This window comes from Capricornis sumatraensis, chromosome 15 (assembly GCF_032405125.1).
Source record: "Capricornis sumatraensis isolate serow.1 chromosome 15, serow.2, whole genome shotgun sequence".
NCBI classification, from domain to species: domain Eukaryota; kingdom Metazoa; phylum Chordata; class Mammalia; order Artiodactyla; family Bovidae; genus Capricornis; species Capricornis sumatraensis.
Genome location: NC_091083.1, coordinates 20,678,223 through 20,692,725, shown reverse-complemented (window position 1 = coordinate 20,692,725; position 14,503 = coordinate 20,678,223). Strand labels below are relative to the sequence as shown.

Sequence of the window (14,503 nt, the reverse complement as noted above, 5' to 3'; positions counted from 1 at the left end):
TGTGTATGATGTTAAGAAGGGTTCTGATTTCATTCTTTTACATGTAGCTGTCCACTTTTCCCAGCACCATTTATTGAAGAGGCTGTCTTTGTCCCATTGTATATTCTTGCCTCCTTTGTCAAAAATAAGGTACCCATAGGTGTGTGGGTTACTGGTTGGGGCATAGACTTGGATAACTGTGATATTGAATGGTTTGCCTTGGAGACAAACCAGAGATCATTCTGTCGTTTTTGAGACTGCATCCAAGTACTGCATTTAGGACTTTTTGTTGACCATGATGGTTACTCCATTTCTTCTGAGGGATTCCTGCCCTCAGTAGTAGATATAATGGTCATCTGAGTTAAATTCACCCATTCCAGTCCATTTTAGTTCGCTGATTCCTAGAATGTTGACGTTCATTCTTGCCATCACTTGTTTGACCACTTCCCATTTGCCTTGATTCATGGAGCTGAAGTTGAACGGTTTTATGAAGACCTATAAGACCTTTTAGAACTAACACCCAAAAAAGATGTCCTTTTCATTATAGGGGACTGGAATGCAAAAGTAGGAAGTCAAGAAACATATGGAGTAATAGGCAAATTTGGCCTTGGAATGCAGAATGAAGCAGGGCAAAGACTAATAGAGTTTTGCCAAGAAAATTCACTGGTCACAGCAAACACCCTCTTCCACCAACACAAGAGAAGACTCTACACATGGCCATCACCAGATGGTCAACACCAAAATCAGATTGATTATATTCTTTGCAGCCAAAGATGGAGAAGCTCTATACAGTCAACAAAAACAAGACCAGGAGCTGACTGTGGCTCAGATCATGAACTCATTATTACCAAATTCAGACTCAAATTGAAGAAAGTAGGGAAAACCGCTAGACCATTGAGCCATGACCTAAATCAAATCCCTTATGATTATACAGTGGAAGTGAGAAATAGATTTAAGGGCCTAGATCTGATAGATAGAGTGCCTGATGAACTATGGAATGAGGTTCGTGACACTGTACAGGAGAGAGGGATCAAGACCATCCCCATGGAAAAGAAATGCAAACAAGCAAAATGGCTGTCTGGGGAGGCCTTACAAATAGCTGTGAAAAGAAGAGAGGCGAAAAGCAAAGGAGAAAAGGAAAGATATAAGCATCTGAATGCAGAGTTCCAGAGAATAGCAAGGAGAGATAAGAAAGCCTTCCTCAGGGATCAATGCAAAGAAATAGAGGAAAAGAACAGAATGGGAAAGACTAGAGATCTCTTCAAGAAAATTAGAGATACCCAGGGAACATTTCATGCAAAGATGGGCTCGATAAAGGACAGAAATGGTCTGGACCTAACAGAAGCAGAAGATATTAAGAAGAGGTGGCAAGAATACACAGAAGAACTGTACAAAAAAGATCTTCACAACCCAGATAATCATGATGGTGTGATCACTAATCTAGAGCCAGACATCCTGGAATGTGAAGTCAAGTGGGCCTTAGAAAGCATCGCTACGAACAAAGCTAGTGGAGGTGATGGAAGTCCAGTTGAGCTTTTTCAAATCCTGAAAGATGATGCTGTGAAAGTGCTGCACTCAATAGGCCAGCAAATTTGGAAAACTCAGCAGTGGCCATAGGACTGGAAAAGGTCAGTTTTCATTCCAATCCCAAAGAAAGGCAATGCCAAAGAATGCTCAAACTACCGCACAATTGCACTCATCTCACATGCTAGTAAAGTAATGCTCAAAATTCTCCAAGCCAGGTTTCAGCAATACGTGAACCATGAGCTTCCTGATGTTCAACCTGGTTTTAGAAAAGGCAGAGGAACCAGAGATCCAATTGCCAACATCCGCTGGATCATGGAAAAAGCAAGAGAGTTCCAGAAAAAAACATCTATTTTTGCTTTATTGACTATGCCAAAGCCTTTGACTGCGTGGATCACAATAAACTGTGGAAAATTCTGAAAGAGATGGGAATACCAGACCATCTGACCTGCCTCTTGAGAAACCTATATGCAGGTCAGGAAGCAACAGTTAGAACTGGACATGGAACGACAGACTGGTTCCAAATAGGAAAAGGAGTATGTCAAGGCTGTATATTGTCACCCTGCTTATTTAACTTATATGCAGAGTACATCATGAGAAATGCTGGACTGGAAGAAACACAAGCTGGAATCAAAATTGCTGGGAGAAATATCAATAACCTCAGATATGCAGATGACACCACCCTTATGGCAGAAACTGAAGAGGAGCTAAAAAGCCTCTTGATGAAAGTAAAAGAGGAAAGTGAAAAAGTTGGCCTAAAGCTCAACATTCAGAAAACGAAGATCATGGCGTCTGGTCCCATCACTTCATGGGAAATAGATGGGGAAACAGTGGAAACAGTGTCAGACTTTATTTTTTGGGGCTCCAAAATTACTGCAGATGGTGACTGCAGCCATGAAATTAAAAGACGCTTACTCCTTGGAAGTAAAGTTATGACCAACCTAGATAGTATCTTCAAAAGCAGAGACATTACTTTGCCTACTAAGATCCGTCTAGTCAAGGCTATGGTTTTTCCTGTGGTCATGTATGGATGTGAGAGTTGGACTGTGAAGAAGGCAGAGTGCCAAAGAATTGATGCGTTTGAACTCTGGTGTTGGAGAAGACTCTTGAGAATCCCTTAGACTGCGAGGAGATCCAACCAGTCCATTCTGAAGGAGATCAGTCCTGGGTGTTCTTTGGAAGGAATGATGCTAAAGCTGAAACTCCAGTACTTTGGCCCCCTCATGCGAAGAGTTGACTCATTGGAAAAGACTCTGATGGTGGGAGGGATTGGGGGCAGGAGGAGAAGGGGACGACTGAGGATGAGATGGCTGGATGGCATCACTGACTCGATGTACGTGAGTCTGAGTGAACTCTGGGAGTTGGTGATGGACAGGGAGGCCTGGCGTGCTGCAATTCATGGGGCTGCAAAGAGTCAGACATGACTGAGCGACTGAACTGAACTGAGGTGTGTGGATTTATTTCTGGGTTTTCAGTCTTGTTCCATTGGTCTATATTTCTGTTTTTGTGCCAGTACCATACTTTCTTTATGACTGTAGCTTTGTAGTATAATCTGGAGTCAAGAAGGTTGATTTCTCCAGCTCGATTGGATTAAAATGGATTAAAGACCTAAATGTAAGACTAGAAACTATAAAACTCTTAGAGGAAAATATAGGCAGAACACTCGATGACATAGATCAAAGCAAGATCATCTGTGATCCACCTCCTAGAGTAATGGAAATAAAAACAAAAGTAAACAAGTGGGACCTGGTTAAACTTAAAAGCTTTTGCACAGCAAAGGAATCTATAAGCAAGGTGAAAAGACAGCACTCAGAATGGGAGAAAGTAATAGCAAATGAAACAACTGACAAAGGATTAATTTCCAAAATATACAAGCAGCTCATACAACTCAATACCAGAAAAAACAATCCAATCAAAAAGTAGGAAAAAGACCTAAATAGACTTTTCTCCAAAGACCACATACAGATGGCTAACAAACACATGAAAAGATGTTCAACATCACTCATTATTAGAGAAATACAAATCAAAACTACAATAAGATGTAACCTCACACAAGTCAGAATGGCCATCATCAAAGTCTACAAGCAATAAATGCTGAAGAGGGTGTGGAGAAAAGGGAATGCTCTTGCACTGTTGGTGGGAATGTAAATTGATCCAGTCACTATGGAAGACTGTATGGAGATTCCTTAAAAAACTAGGAATAAAACTACCATATGACCCAGCAATCCCACTCCTAGGCATATACCCTGAGGAAACCAAAATTGAAAAAGACACATGTATCCCATCATTCATTACAGCACTGTTACTATAGTTAGAACATGGAAGCAACCTAGATGTCCATCGATAGATGAATGGATAAAGAAGTTGTGGTTCATATACACAATGGAATATTACTCAGCCATAAAAGGGTATGTACTTGAGTCGATTCTAATGAGGTGAATGAACCTAGAACCTATTATACAGAGTGAAGTAAGTCAGAAAGAGAAAGATAAATATCATATTCTAACACATATATATGGAATCTAGGAAAATTGTACTGGAGAATTTATTTACAAGGCAGCAGTGGAGAATCAGAGAGAGAGAATAGACTTATGGACTTGGGGCAAGGGGAAGAGAGGGTGAGATGTATGGAACGAGTAACATGGAAACTTACATTACCATATGTAAAAAGATAGCCAATGGGAATTTGCAGTATGGCTCAGGAAGCTCAAACGGGGGCTCTGTATCAACCTAAAGGGGTGGGATGGAGGGGGAAATGGGAGGCAGGTTCAACAGGCAGGGAATATATGTATAACTTTGGCTGATTTATGTTGAGGTTTGACAGAAAACAACAAAATTCTGTAAAGCAATTTCATTCGATTAAAAAATAATTTGAAGAAAAGAAAAAGACAAAAAAAATCATTTAACCTTTCTTGGTTTTACTCCTATTTCTGGTAAATAATGGGGCTAAAATAGATAATTATTTCTATACGCTCTAGCTATAAAGTTTGATGGTTATTGAATGTGGGATTGGGAAGCATTATTTATATTCCAGAATTCCACAGTAATAACTCATCAGTTTCACTCTGCTGCTTGTGTTTTGGTAAACTTTGGTTCATATATTTTAGTGAATACCATCACTTTTTTGTTATATCCTGGACCCAAATGAACAAAGAAATGTAAAAGTCAGTGGGGAAAGAATAGCTTTAGTGTTTTTGAGGCACTAACGTGTCACATCCTCTAAATCTGGCTGTTTAATGGAAAATCCAGGTGGTAAACACTGAAGAGGACAGATTTTGTGTGTTTTGTCTTTTTATTTCTCTGTCTCTGCCAGTTAGATGGTGAAGACTGGGGATGAATAATTGCATCATCTTAAGAAAGCCTTTTTTGAAATTTTGGGAATTTTGTTTCTTTTCATCAAACAAGAAGTAGGATTTACAAATATTTCAGTGACTTGTTAGTGATAAAGTAAGCACAAAAAGATTTTTTTATCACTTAAAATCAGGCCAAACAATAAAATTAATGAAAACAACCCCCCAAAAAGATGTTTATAATTAAGTAACAGAATTTCTTAGTGTCAAACTTTCATTAAAGGTTGAAGAAGAAAAGAAGAAGCACAAAAGTAGTGAAGTGGAATTATCAGATGGTGTCTGTGATGCTGCTGATGAGAGTGGATTGAGTCAGCAGAGAAAGAGTGGAGGAAACAGCAGTCAGGAGTTTGCTGCTATGGGGAATGAAGGTTCTGATAGGTAAGCCTATTTAACAGGAGGCCATTTGTTATTTTTCTGTGAAATAAGTTTGGATGTGAGAGTTGGACTATAAAGAAAGCTGAGTGCTGAATAATTGATGCTTTTGAACTGTGGTGCTGGAGAAGACTCTTGAGAGTCCCTTGGACTGCAAGGAGATTCAACAAGTCCATCCTGAAGGAGATTAGTCCTGGGTGTTCATTGGAAGGACTGATGTTGAAGCTGAAACTCCAATACTTTGGCCACCTGATGCGAAGAGCTGACTCATTGGAAAAGACCGTGATGCTGGGAAGGATTGAAGGCAGGAAGAGAAGGGGACAACAGAGGAGGAGGTGGTTGGATGGCATCACTGACTCAATGGACATGAGTTTGGGTAAACTCTGGGAGTTGGTGATGCACAGGGAGGCCTGGCATGCTGCGGTTCATGGAGTCGCAAAGAGTTGGATACGACTGAGTGTCTAAACTGAACGGAACTGGACTGAGCTAATGGTTGTGATTATCACGTTTTACATTTTGCTAAGGATATAGTTATTTTTTTGTCCTTTAGACATAATACTAAAGTTAATTTCTTAACATACCACCATATTACAGTGTTAAGAGTATTCTGAATTTGCTGCCTACTTGCCTTTACCAGTGTGTGGTATATTTAAATATATTTTATGTCACTACTTAACATCTTTTCATTTCAGTTTGAGGACTCTTTCAGCATTTCTTATGAGACAGGTCTAGTGGTGAGGAACTCCCTCAGCTCTGGTTTTTCTGGGAAAGTTTTTATTTCTGCTTCATTTCTGAAACATAACTTTTCTGGATAGAGTATTCTTGGTTGGCAGGTTTTTTTTTTCTCATATCACTTTGAGTATGTCCATGGATGGAAGCCAAATTGTTGTTGGTGGCAGGGGAACTGATGAGGTACTGGTCTTTCAGCCATAATGCTGAAATCACCCCATCATGTGGGTGGTTTAAAAGTAAACTGCCTTGCCACCCCCCCCACCCCCGCCCCATCAATTATTTCCTTGATTTTTTCTTTCATGGTGTATGTGCCTCATGTCATTTAAAAAGTCACCCACATTAAGCATTACTTTTTTTTTGAGTTTTTTTTTTTTTCTTTTTGACTGCGCTGGGTCTCTGCCGCCGCAGTGCCCGGGCTTCTCAGTGTGCTGGCTGCTCTTGATGCTGAGCGTGGGCTCTGGGGTGCTGGCTGCAATAGTTGTGCAGCACGGGTTTAGTTGCCCCATGGCATGTGGGATCTTCCTGGACCAGGGATCGAACCAGTGCCCCCTCATTGGCAAGCAGACTCCTAAGTACTGGACCATCAGGGAAATCCCTAAATTAAGCATTATTGTATTTAACAGCAAAGCAGAAAATATAGTGTAGATCTAATTAGGACTCCCATGGGTAAGAATCATTGTGTTTAGGCAGTGGACTCCAGGTTTCCAGTGTAGCTCTTGAGATTCTTCCCAATGTCTTTCAAAGATGCACCTCCCTGCTTTCTTTCCTGTGTTTCGTACTTTTCCTTCCAGTTTCCTAGGAAACAGCCTAGATGCCACATGCCTGTGTGCTCTGTATTCTAATCTCCAAGTAGAATGATTTTCTCCCGTTTTTCTTCTTTGTAAGCTTCTCTCTTCACTTCTTCTATAAAGCCTTCCTTATTTCACTGATAACTTTCATATATCAACTCTTACTTATCACATCATATCATAATTGTATATCTGTCTTTGAGGCAAGAATTTGTGTTTTCTTGCATATGGTTGGTACTTAATAACTTATTTTGTGAATTATTCGATGATTTAAGATGGGTAAGAATAGGAATTTTACAAGAATTGTTTTTCTATTCTTTATCAGTTAAATTATTGGAAAACATTGGCTTTTTTGTGGATTTTTTTTAAAGTAGCGATCCTGACATGCATAGGAAAGAAGTAAAGAAAAAGGACACTAGCAAATGGACACCAGAAGAATGTGTGATTGCACCAGTATTTGAAAAGACCGATTCACTGACTGGTGGTCTGCTGCATGTTAATGATGACAGCGTTTTAAGTGAAGTGGATCAGGATGATGACAGGTAATGTCTACAGATTCTTTATTTCTAGAGGAAGAGATAAGCACTGAATACTTCTTCTGGAAATGGAGCAGCATAACATAGTGTACAGGCCAAGACAAGAGATTCCTCAACTATAGTGGACAAACACTGCTGAAAGATTAAAGTGAGGACCAGTGCCTTTGGCCAGAAATCGTTTCAGTAAATAGTCTCCTTGAAAGCTGGGCTGTAGTGAATACATGTAAACAGCCCTGTAGGGAATATTTGCTGGGACAGGCAATAGACAACTAGATGGTAACTGAAGAGGAATGTGGAGTTCAAAGGAGTTTCTTATTTTATGTTAAGATGGGAGCTTTTAGAGTATGTATGCTGTTAGAAATGAGCCAGCAGGGGACGTGTTTATTGAGTTTAATCTTGTTTGCATTTCCAATATTAGAAAGCTTATCGATTGTATGACATTATCTTTAAGCTATTACAGTATACTAATTGTACATAATACTTCTGTTATATATATATAGTTTTATGGTAAGGGCTTGTTTGTTGGTTCTGAAGTGTAATATTCCTATGTAATTGCATGTGTGGATGATTAGTTCAGTTAATTCTATCCTACATAGATTTTAAAAAATTAGATAATCATGAACTTGCAAACACTTAGGCTATACTGAATAGGATTTGATCATTCCTTGATGATTCTAGTTGATAGTAACATCGTGAGTAGCTATGATTTTGTAAGGTACTCTGAAACATTACATCATATCAATGTCATAGTTCTTTATAGATTCTAAGGAAAAGGAAAAAATTTTGTTTATATTCAACAGAAAAAAAACTACTAACAATCTTTCCCAAATTATTAATTTTGGTTTATAAAGTTCTAAATTAGAAAAACTATGCTTCTCATAGTAAGAGTGTTATTAACACATATTGTGTGCTCAATAAGTGTATATCAGATTCATGAATAAACAGCAGAATGGTTGAATGAATGCCTACTGATAAATTTCTTTATAAAAGCAAGTGTTTAGTGAAAGTAGATTTCCAATATTGCCTACCTCTAAAGTCTTTTTATTTTTTGAGAAACATGTGTTAAGATTCAGAAATTATTATTTATAGCTATAACTGGACATGGAATAATAATATAGATTCATTTGCTATCATATTACTTAAGGAGACTTACTTAAATATTACTTTCTGGGCATATTTTTGAACCGCAGTGTTGAAGCCAGATTTCCTGAGTTTGAACTCTGGGTCCGTTGGTGACCTGCTGTGTGGGCTTGGGCAACTTACTCAGCCTTTCTGTGCTCCGTTTCTTCCTATGTAGAGGACCTAATATATTACCTATCTCCCAGAAGGTTTGTGAGGATTAAAATGCCGTTAAGACATAGAAAGTGCTTGTAATAATGCATAGCAGTTGCATAGGAAGTCCTCAGAAGGCTAATGTCATGGTTATTAAAAATGAGTTTCTTTCTTATAAGGACTTAAGGAATACTTCCCAGATAGGTTTTTTTGCTGTAAAACATAGTTGTTATTGAAAATAACAACTGCAAGAAATTCTGGTATACTGGTTCCCTTCACATAATGCAAGTAATGTTATGTTTTTCCTTTTGTTTGATCTAAATTAAATACTTTATTACTTTTATAAGTGTATTTTGTTTGTCCTTTAATGTTAGTCTTCTTTATTGTTTTAATCCTTTTATAAAAAAATTGCTTACCAATGCAAATGCAAAGATTTTATATAAAAAACAAAGTTTAGGTATTTGTATTTTTAAGTATTTAATATTAGCCTGAAAAGAATCATTTGTTTTTTTAGGCCTGCAAAGAAAACATCTAATGAAAATAACAAGGTATAGTCAAAAAGTTAACTATAAAAAATATTTTCCTAGTAAAAAATACTTTGTAAAAGGAATAGTAGCAAAATATAAAATCTTCCTTTGTTGTAGAGACATAGACTTTGACAACTTAATTTAGAAACACTACATTTATAACTAAATAGGATAACTAAAGTTTTCCTTTTGATAAAAAATCTGTCCTTTTAAAAAGTGTCTGTTTTTGCTTCAATGAAGAGATATTTATCACCATTGTATAATTAGTATGTTCTATAAATATTTTAAGGGCATTATGAAATAGTATTATTTTATGTGTAGGTCAAAGAACAAATTAATTCTGTGGATGACCTTGATGACTTAACTCAGTCATCTGAAACAGCTTCCGAGGATGGCGAGTTGCTTTACTATAAGAATTCCATGTTGCTAATCGAACAACTTGACACAGCGTGTACAGGTAGGACTGCAGTGTAAATATAAATCCAGTGCCTGTTTGTGTATGGTGTGGTAGTGATATATGTACACCTTGTCTAGTACTGCTCTAGAGCCAGGGATATGTTACAGTGCTGTGCATCTCAGAAGTAGGTTCTGTATTAAAAGAACATGAACGTGAGTGTATACTCTGCACCACAGGCCTATGATCCTTCTCACTCACTGTACCTTCTGTTGACTCTTCTTTCCTGTGCCTTCACCCAAGGTCAGGTTAGCATCACTTTCCTCCTGGAATAACTGAAATAATCTCAGGACTTCTTTCCCTGCCATTCTACCTCCCGGAACCTCAGTCCACATAGCAACTATTAGTATCTATTTTTAAAAATTCAGATCTCATCATGTTACCCCTTTGCTTAAAGCCCAACTGTTGCCTCTCTTTGGTTTATGGTTAAAGGTCACAATTGTCTAGCTTCGTCTTGTTTTATTTTTTACCCTTCTTTCCACATGAATTTGAGCATCAGCGTGTCAATTTCCTAAAATGTCTGGTGGTCTTACGTTTTCATTTTCATTCAGTTCAAAATACTTTGTAATTCTTCTTTTCATTACCTCTTTGATCCAAGGGTTATTTAGATCCGTGTGATTTAGTTTCCAAATGTTGAGAGTTTTCCAGAGATCCTTCTGTGCTCTTGCTTCTCATGATTTGTTAGGTGCATCCAGAGGGGCCCTGGGGCTAGGGCTGATTATTTCCTGCCTTGGAGGCAAGACCTTGCTGACTACCCCGTTCATTCTATTATAAGGAGAAGTATTTCCAGCCTGGCCCATGAGAATAGATAGAATTCCTGGGACTGAGTGAGCACCAGTCACAGGTTCCAACAGTCTTTTCAGATGGTTTCTCCCTGGTCTCAGGTGGTTTCTCCCAGATGGGCGCTCTTCGTTCCTCTGCTGAATACCCGAGGGGCTCCTCCTCAGATCTGCAGGGTCCTTTTTCTCTCTGTCCCACTCTCTCCTCTCTGCGATTCTGATCTGTGATCTCTGCCCACTTTGGTCTCACCAGACTGTCAGCTTCATCACCTCCTGTCAGGGAGTCTGGCTGACTCAGCTTCTGTTCCTTCTCCCCGCGTCAGGGCCTGGAAATTCTCTCCAGGCAGTGAGCTGGGGCGTTCCTTAGGCTAACCTGGTGTGTTTCCAGGATCCTTGTCCTTCACTCCCTGAAGTTCTTTGTCATGAAATTCATTGTTTAATGTATTTTGTCGACTCAGGAAGGTAAATCGGTCGCTGTTCACTGTCTTGTTTAGAAACACAAGGCAGCTGGAGACTGTCCACAGGGCTGTTCCTCCTGCTCTGCTTCCTCCTTCCTGCTCATCCTTCATTTCTCAGGGTGACATCTCTTCCGCAGGGAAATCTTTCCTGGGCCCAATCTATGTCAAGTTCTGTGATCATAGAACTCTCTTTTCTTAGAGTATCTATCTGAGATCACAATTATTTTATTTGTCTTTCTCTTCTACTAGACTTCAAGCTAAACAAGAGCCAGGGGAGTCTGTTTTATCTGCAGAGCTTAGAATAAAGTCTTCCACATTATAGACACTGAGTACTTGTTCAGTGTGTGGATGCGTGAACGTGAAAGGCACAGTCCTTTATACTCAAAAATTACTCACGTAAATTTTTTTTGGTTTTTATCTTTGTTTTCTTCATCATGCAGATTCTGTTAGCTTGTTGAAAATCCGGGATACAATTCTTTCGTATGAAAGATTAGTAGAACTTAAAAAAAGCCACTGTGAACTGCTTAGAGGAAAGATTAAGAAAATGGAAAGTAAGGTTCGTGGGCTCCAGAAAGAGCTGTCAGAAACAAAACAAGTGACATCACAGTTAGAGCATCAGAAAGTGGAGTGGGAACGAGAGCTCGGTAGCTTGAGGTACTGTACATCTCGCTTTTAAAGAAATATTTGAACTATTGTTTCCTGACGTGTTATAAGGACTAACTTATCCTCTAGGATTTTAAAGAGGAGAAAGTGTTACTAGTGTTGTGGAGTGTGAAATTCATGGAAATAATATAGCAGGTTCTTAACAGTGAATGCTTCTAATAACTTAATGTATATTTTTCCAAATCATCATTTTCATGACCATACAGAAGTCCACCATAATGGAAACCTTATTAATTATTTAGCAAATTGACTTTCGGTTTTTTTTTTCACTTTTCTGTATTATATTTAATACTACAAGAAACATTTTTTCTATAAATTCATTTCTACCTTTCTAATTATTTTGAATATATTTCCTTTAATAATATCGTATTATTTGGTCAAAGTATGAGAACTTAAAAAAAAAGGTCTTTGATCTATATTTCTAAACTATTCTTAAAGAAGTTCACATTACTTTACATTCCCACGCACAGATGTATACAGTAGTCATTTTTCTCAAGACAGAAAAAAAATGTATGCAGTTTTACTCTTAACCCTCTGCATGAAAACTGTGAGAATTATTAAGTGTTTTTCATTATATTTTCCCCCATTTTACTATTTTAAACATTATGTAGAGGGAATGAAACTTATTGTAGCAGTGAATAATCTCATGATTTTCTAAGAAGAGCTGTATAAATTTTGCAGATTCACCTTAAAGCAAGAAGAAGAGCAGAGAAGAAATGCTGATATGTTGTATGAAAAAATGAGGGAGCAGTTAAGAAGAAAAGAAGACCAATACAGTAAAGAAGTTGAAATGAAACAGCAACTTGAACTCACTCTCAGAGCACTGGAAATGGAACTGAAGACTGTGAGAAATGATCTGGATCAGGTAGAGCAATCTTCGGTGAAATTTTCAAATTTCTGACACTATGTTGTCAATATTATTCATAGTATCCCTTTAATTTAATATGTATTTTTAGGTTTAAAACAAAACTGTTATCTTAAATATGAATTGTGACATTTAGAGCTTAAGTTATTAATCTCTTGCCATTCTTGGCTTCTAATAGATGCTCTGTGTATGTTTTCTGAGTGGAGGTAATGGACATAAATCAAGCTTAATCAGTAACATAATGATTGGTGTTTTTGACACAATAGGCAAAGTAGTATTCTTAATTCCAATCCATGTATTAACTTTGGCTTTTTTATGTCAAAATACAGGCTAACTTGCGTTGACACTGTGAAGAAACTACTTAAGTGCTTTGTAAAGAAATTTTCCTTCACAATACTATGTCTGCCTGTTTTTGCTCTGTGATAAATTTAGCAAGCATTTAAATTAAGATCTGAGTTATTCATGGGGGAATAAAGATCCTTGTGCTTAAACAGTTTTTTTTTTTTTCATTTTAAATTCTTCTCCTAAGCTTTTAACTTTTTCTTTTTTTTTAAATGATATGGGCCCAAAACTTCATATAATGTCTCTCCAGGTTACAGAAGAGCGAAATGACACTCAGAAGCAGCTTTCTCGAGAACGGAGTGCCAGAATCTTACAGGATGGAATTCTGGCCAATCACCTTGCCAAACAAAAGGAGATAGAAATGGCTAATAAGGAAGTGAACTCTGAGGTATTTTCTGTAATCATTTTCAAATATGTGTGTATGTCTCTGTGTAAGTATGTATTTTAAAAACCAACACTATATATCATAGAAAGTGTAGAGGACTTTGAAAGCCTATATATCTATGTTTTGAGGAGGGAAACATTTTCCATCTGTTGGATAAAGTAATATTTGTAATTCAAATCCGTTTGTCTGCTGCAGATAGGTAGTGACATACGATGGCCTCATCCAAGGAGAGGCCTTGAATATTTTGCATAGGAATTGATCTCAAAGTTTTTGCGACTATCTTAGAAGAGCCAGCACCCTGATTGCGGTTTAGGCAAGAAAGACCGTGTGTGGTCCACCATCGACTGCGCTACCCGACCAAGTCCCTCTACTCTGGAGTGAGCGTGTCGGTCGCTCCATGCACATCATCATCTTCAGTGTCTAAATCAGAGCCCGTTCTTGGCTCCACTGTCATTTCTTTAACCAATACCCTATCAATGGCCTTTTCACATCATTTACAGGTTTTCAATTTGTAAAAACTGTGCCATCAATTGTTAAAACATTTTGAACACTTTAAAAAGGTGTTTCTTTAGAACAAACTTATAAAAGTCCCCCCTCCCTCTCTAAAGAAAACAAACTTTTGCTACTAACAGTAGATATTCTGGGTTTTGGTAATGATGTCACTTCCTCGATTGATCACTAGGTTAGTTATCACTTCCCTGATGGTAAGGAGGAAACTATAGGCAGTTCAGAGACCACATTTTGGATGTCATTCTTCTGCTTGTGAGAAAATGAGCACTCTGCTCTGTGAGTGTCCTGTTTCAGTACAAGGAACTTTTGAAAACAGTGATAGATATGCCATAATATATATTAGTGATGATATTGTGTCTTTCATTGTATTTCCCGCATCTTACTATTTTAAACATTAGGAAGAGATAATGAAAGTTATTGCTGTAGCAAATAATCTCATGATTTTCTAAGAAGAGCTCTCTACATTTTACCTTATTTAGCATTAGTGTGTGTATCATGAGTGATTAAGAGGCTCACTTTGTGTGTTTGTACTAGAGAAGTAACTGTGGTTTGATGTAAGAGGACTACTAGAGTCAGAAGACCTGGTGAAAAGCCTGCAGCTTATTTATATTTTTAACTTCTTCCTTTCCAGAATTATAGCAAATGAGTTAATTGATGTTTGTAGAAGTGCTTAGTACAGTTATCAATAGGTATAATTCTTCTAATTGACTGTTAAAATGTAAGAAAGATAGCATAGTCTCAAAAAAGTGTTTTTATGAAATTTAGTCTGTTTGAATATATAGAGAGCTACGGCTCTTACTGTGAGGTAGCTGTATAGGTTAGGTATCAGATGCAGTGTTTTTAAAGCTAGCAAGTAGTGGTGTTTGTTGAATTATAGTTGATTTACAGTACTGTGTTGTTTCAGGTGTTCAGCACAGTGATTCAGCTATATATGTATATGTGTGTGTGTGTATATATATATATATAT

At 37.7% G+C, this 14,503-nt stretch overlaps 1 protein-coding gene across 2 annotated transcripts in view; it reads left to right on the top strand.

Moving 5' to 3' along the window:
- The window catches only part of LOC138091446 (ankyrin repeat domain-containing protein 26-like), a 71,123-nt gene that overhangs the window by 32,844 nt on the left and 23,776 nt on the right, over positions 1–14,503 (top strand). Inside the window, exons 17-23 of one of the 2 annotated variants that reach the window (XM_068987273.1) lie at positions 5,077–5,231; positions 7,120–7,287; positions 9,068–9,101; positions 9,402–9,537; positions 11,212–11,425; positions 12,116–12,299; positions 12,892–13,029. In XM_068987273.1, coding sequence (XP_068843374.1) covers positions 5,077–5,231; positions 7,120–7,287; positions 9,068–9,101; positions 9,402–9,537; positions 11,212–11,425; positions 12,116–12,299; positions 12,892–13,029 — 1,029 coding nt within the window. Of the gene's footprint in view, positions 1–5,076; positions 5,232–7,116; positions 7,288–9,067; positions 9,102–9,401; positions 9,538–11,211; positions 11,426–12,115; positions 12,300–12,891; positions 13,030–14,503 lie in introns of both variants that reach the window. The other variant, XM_068987272.1, reaches the window with a different exon arrangement.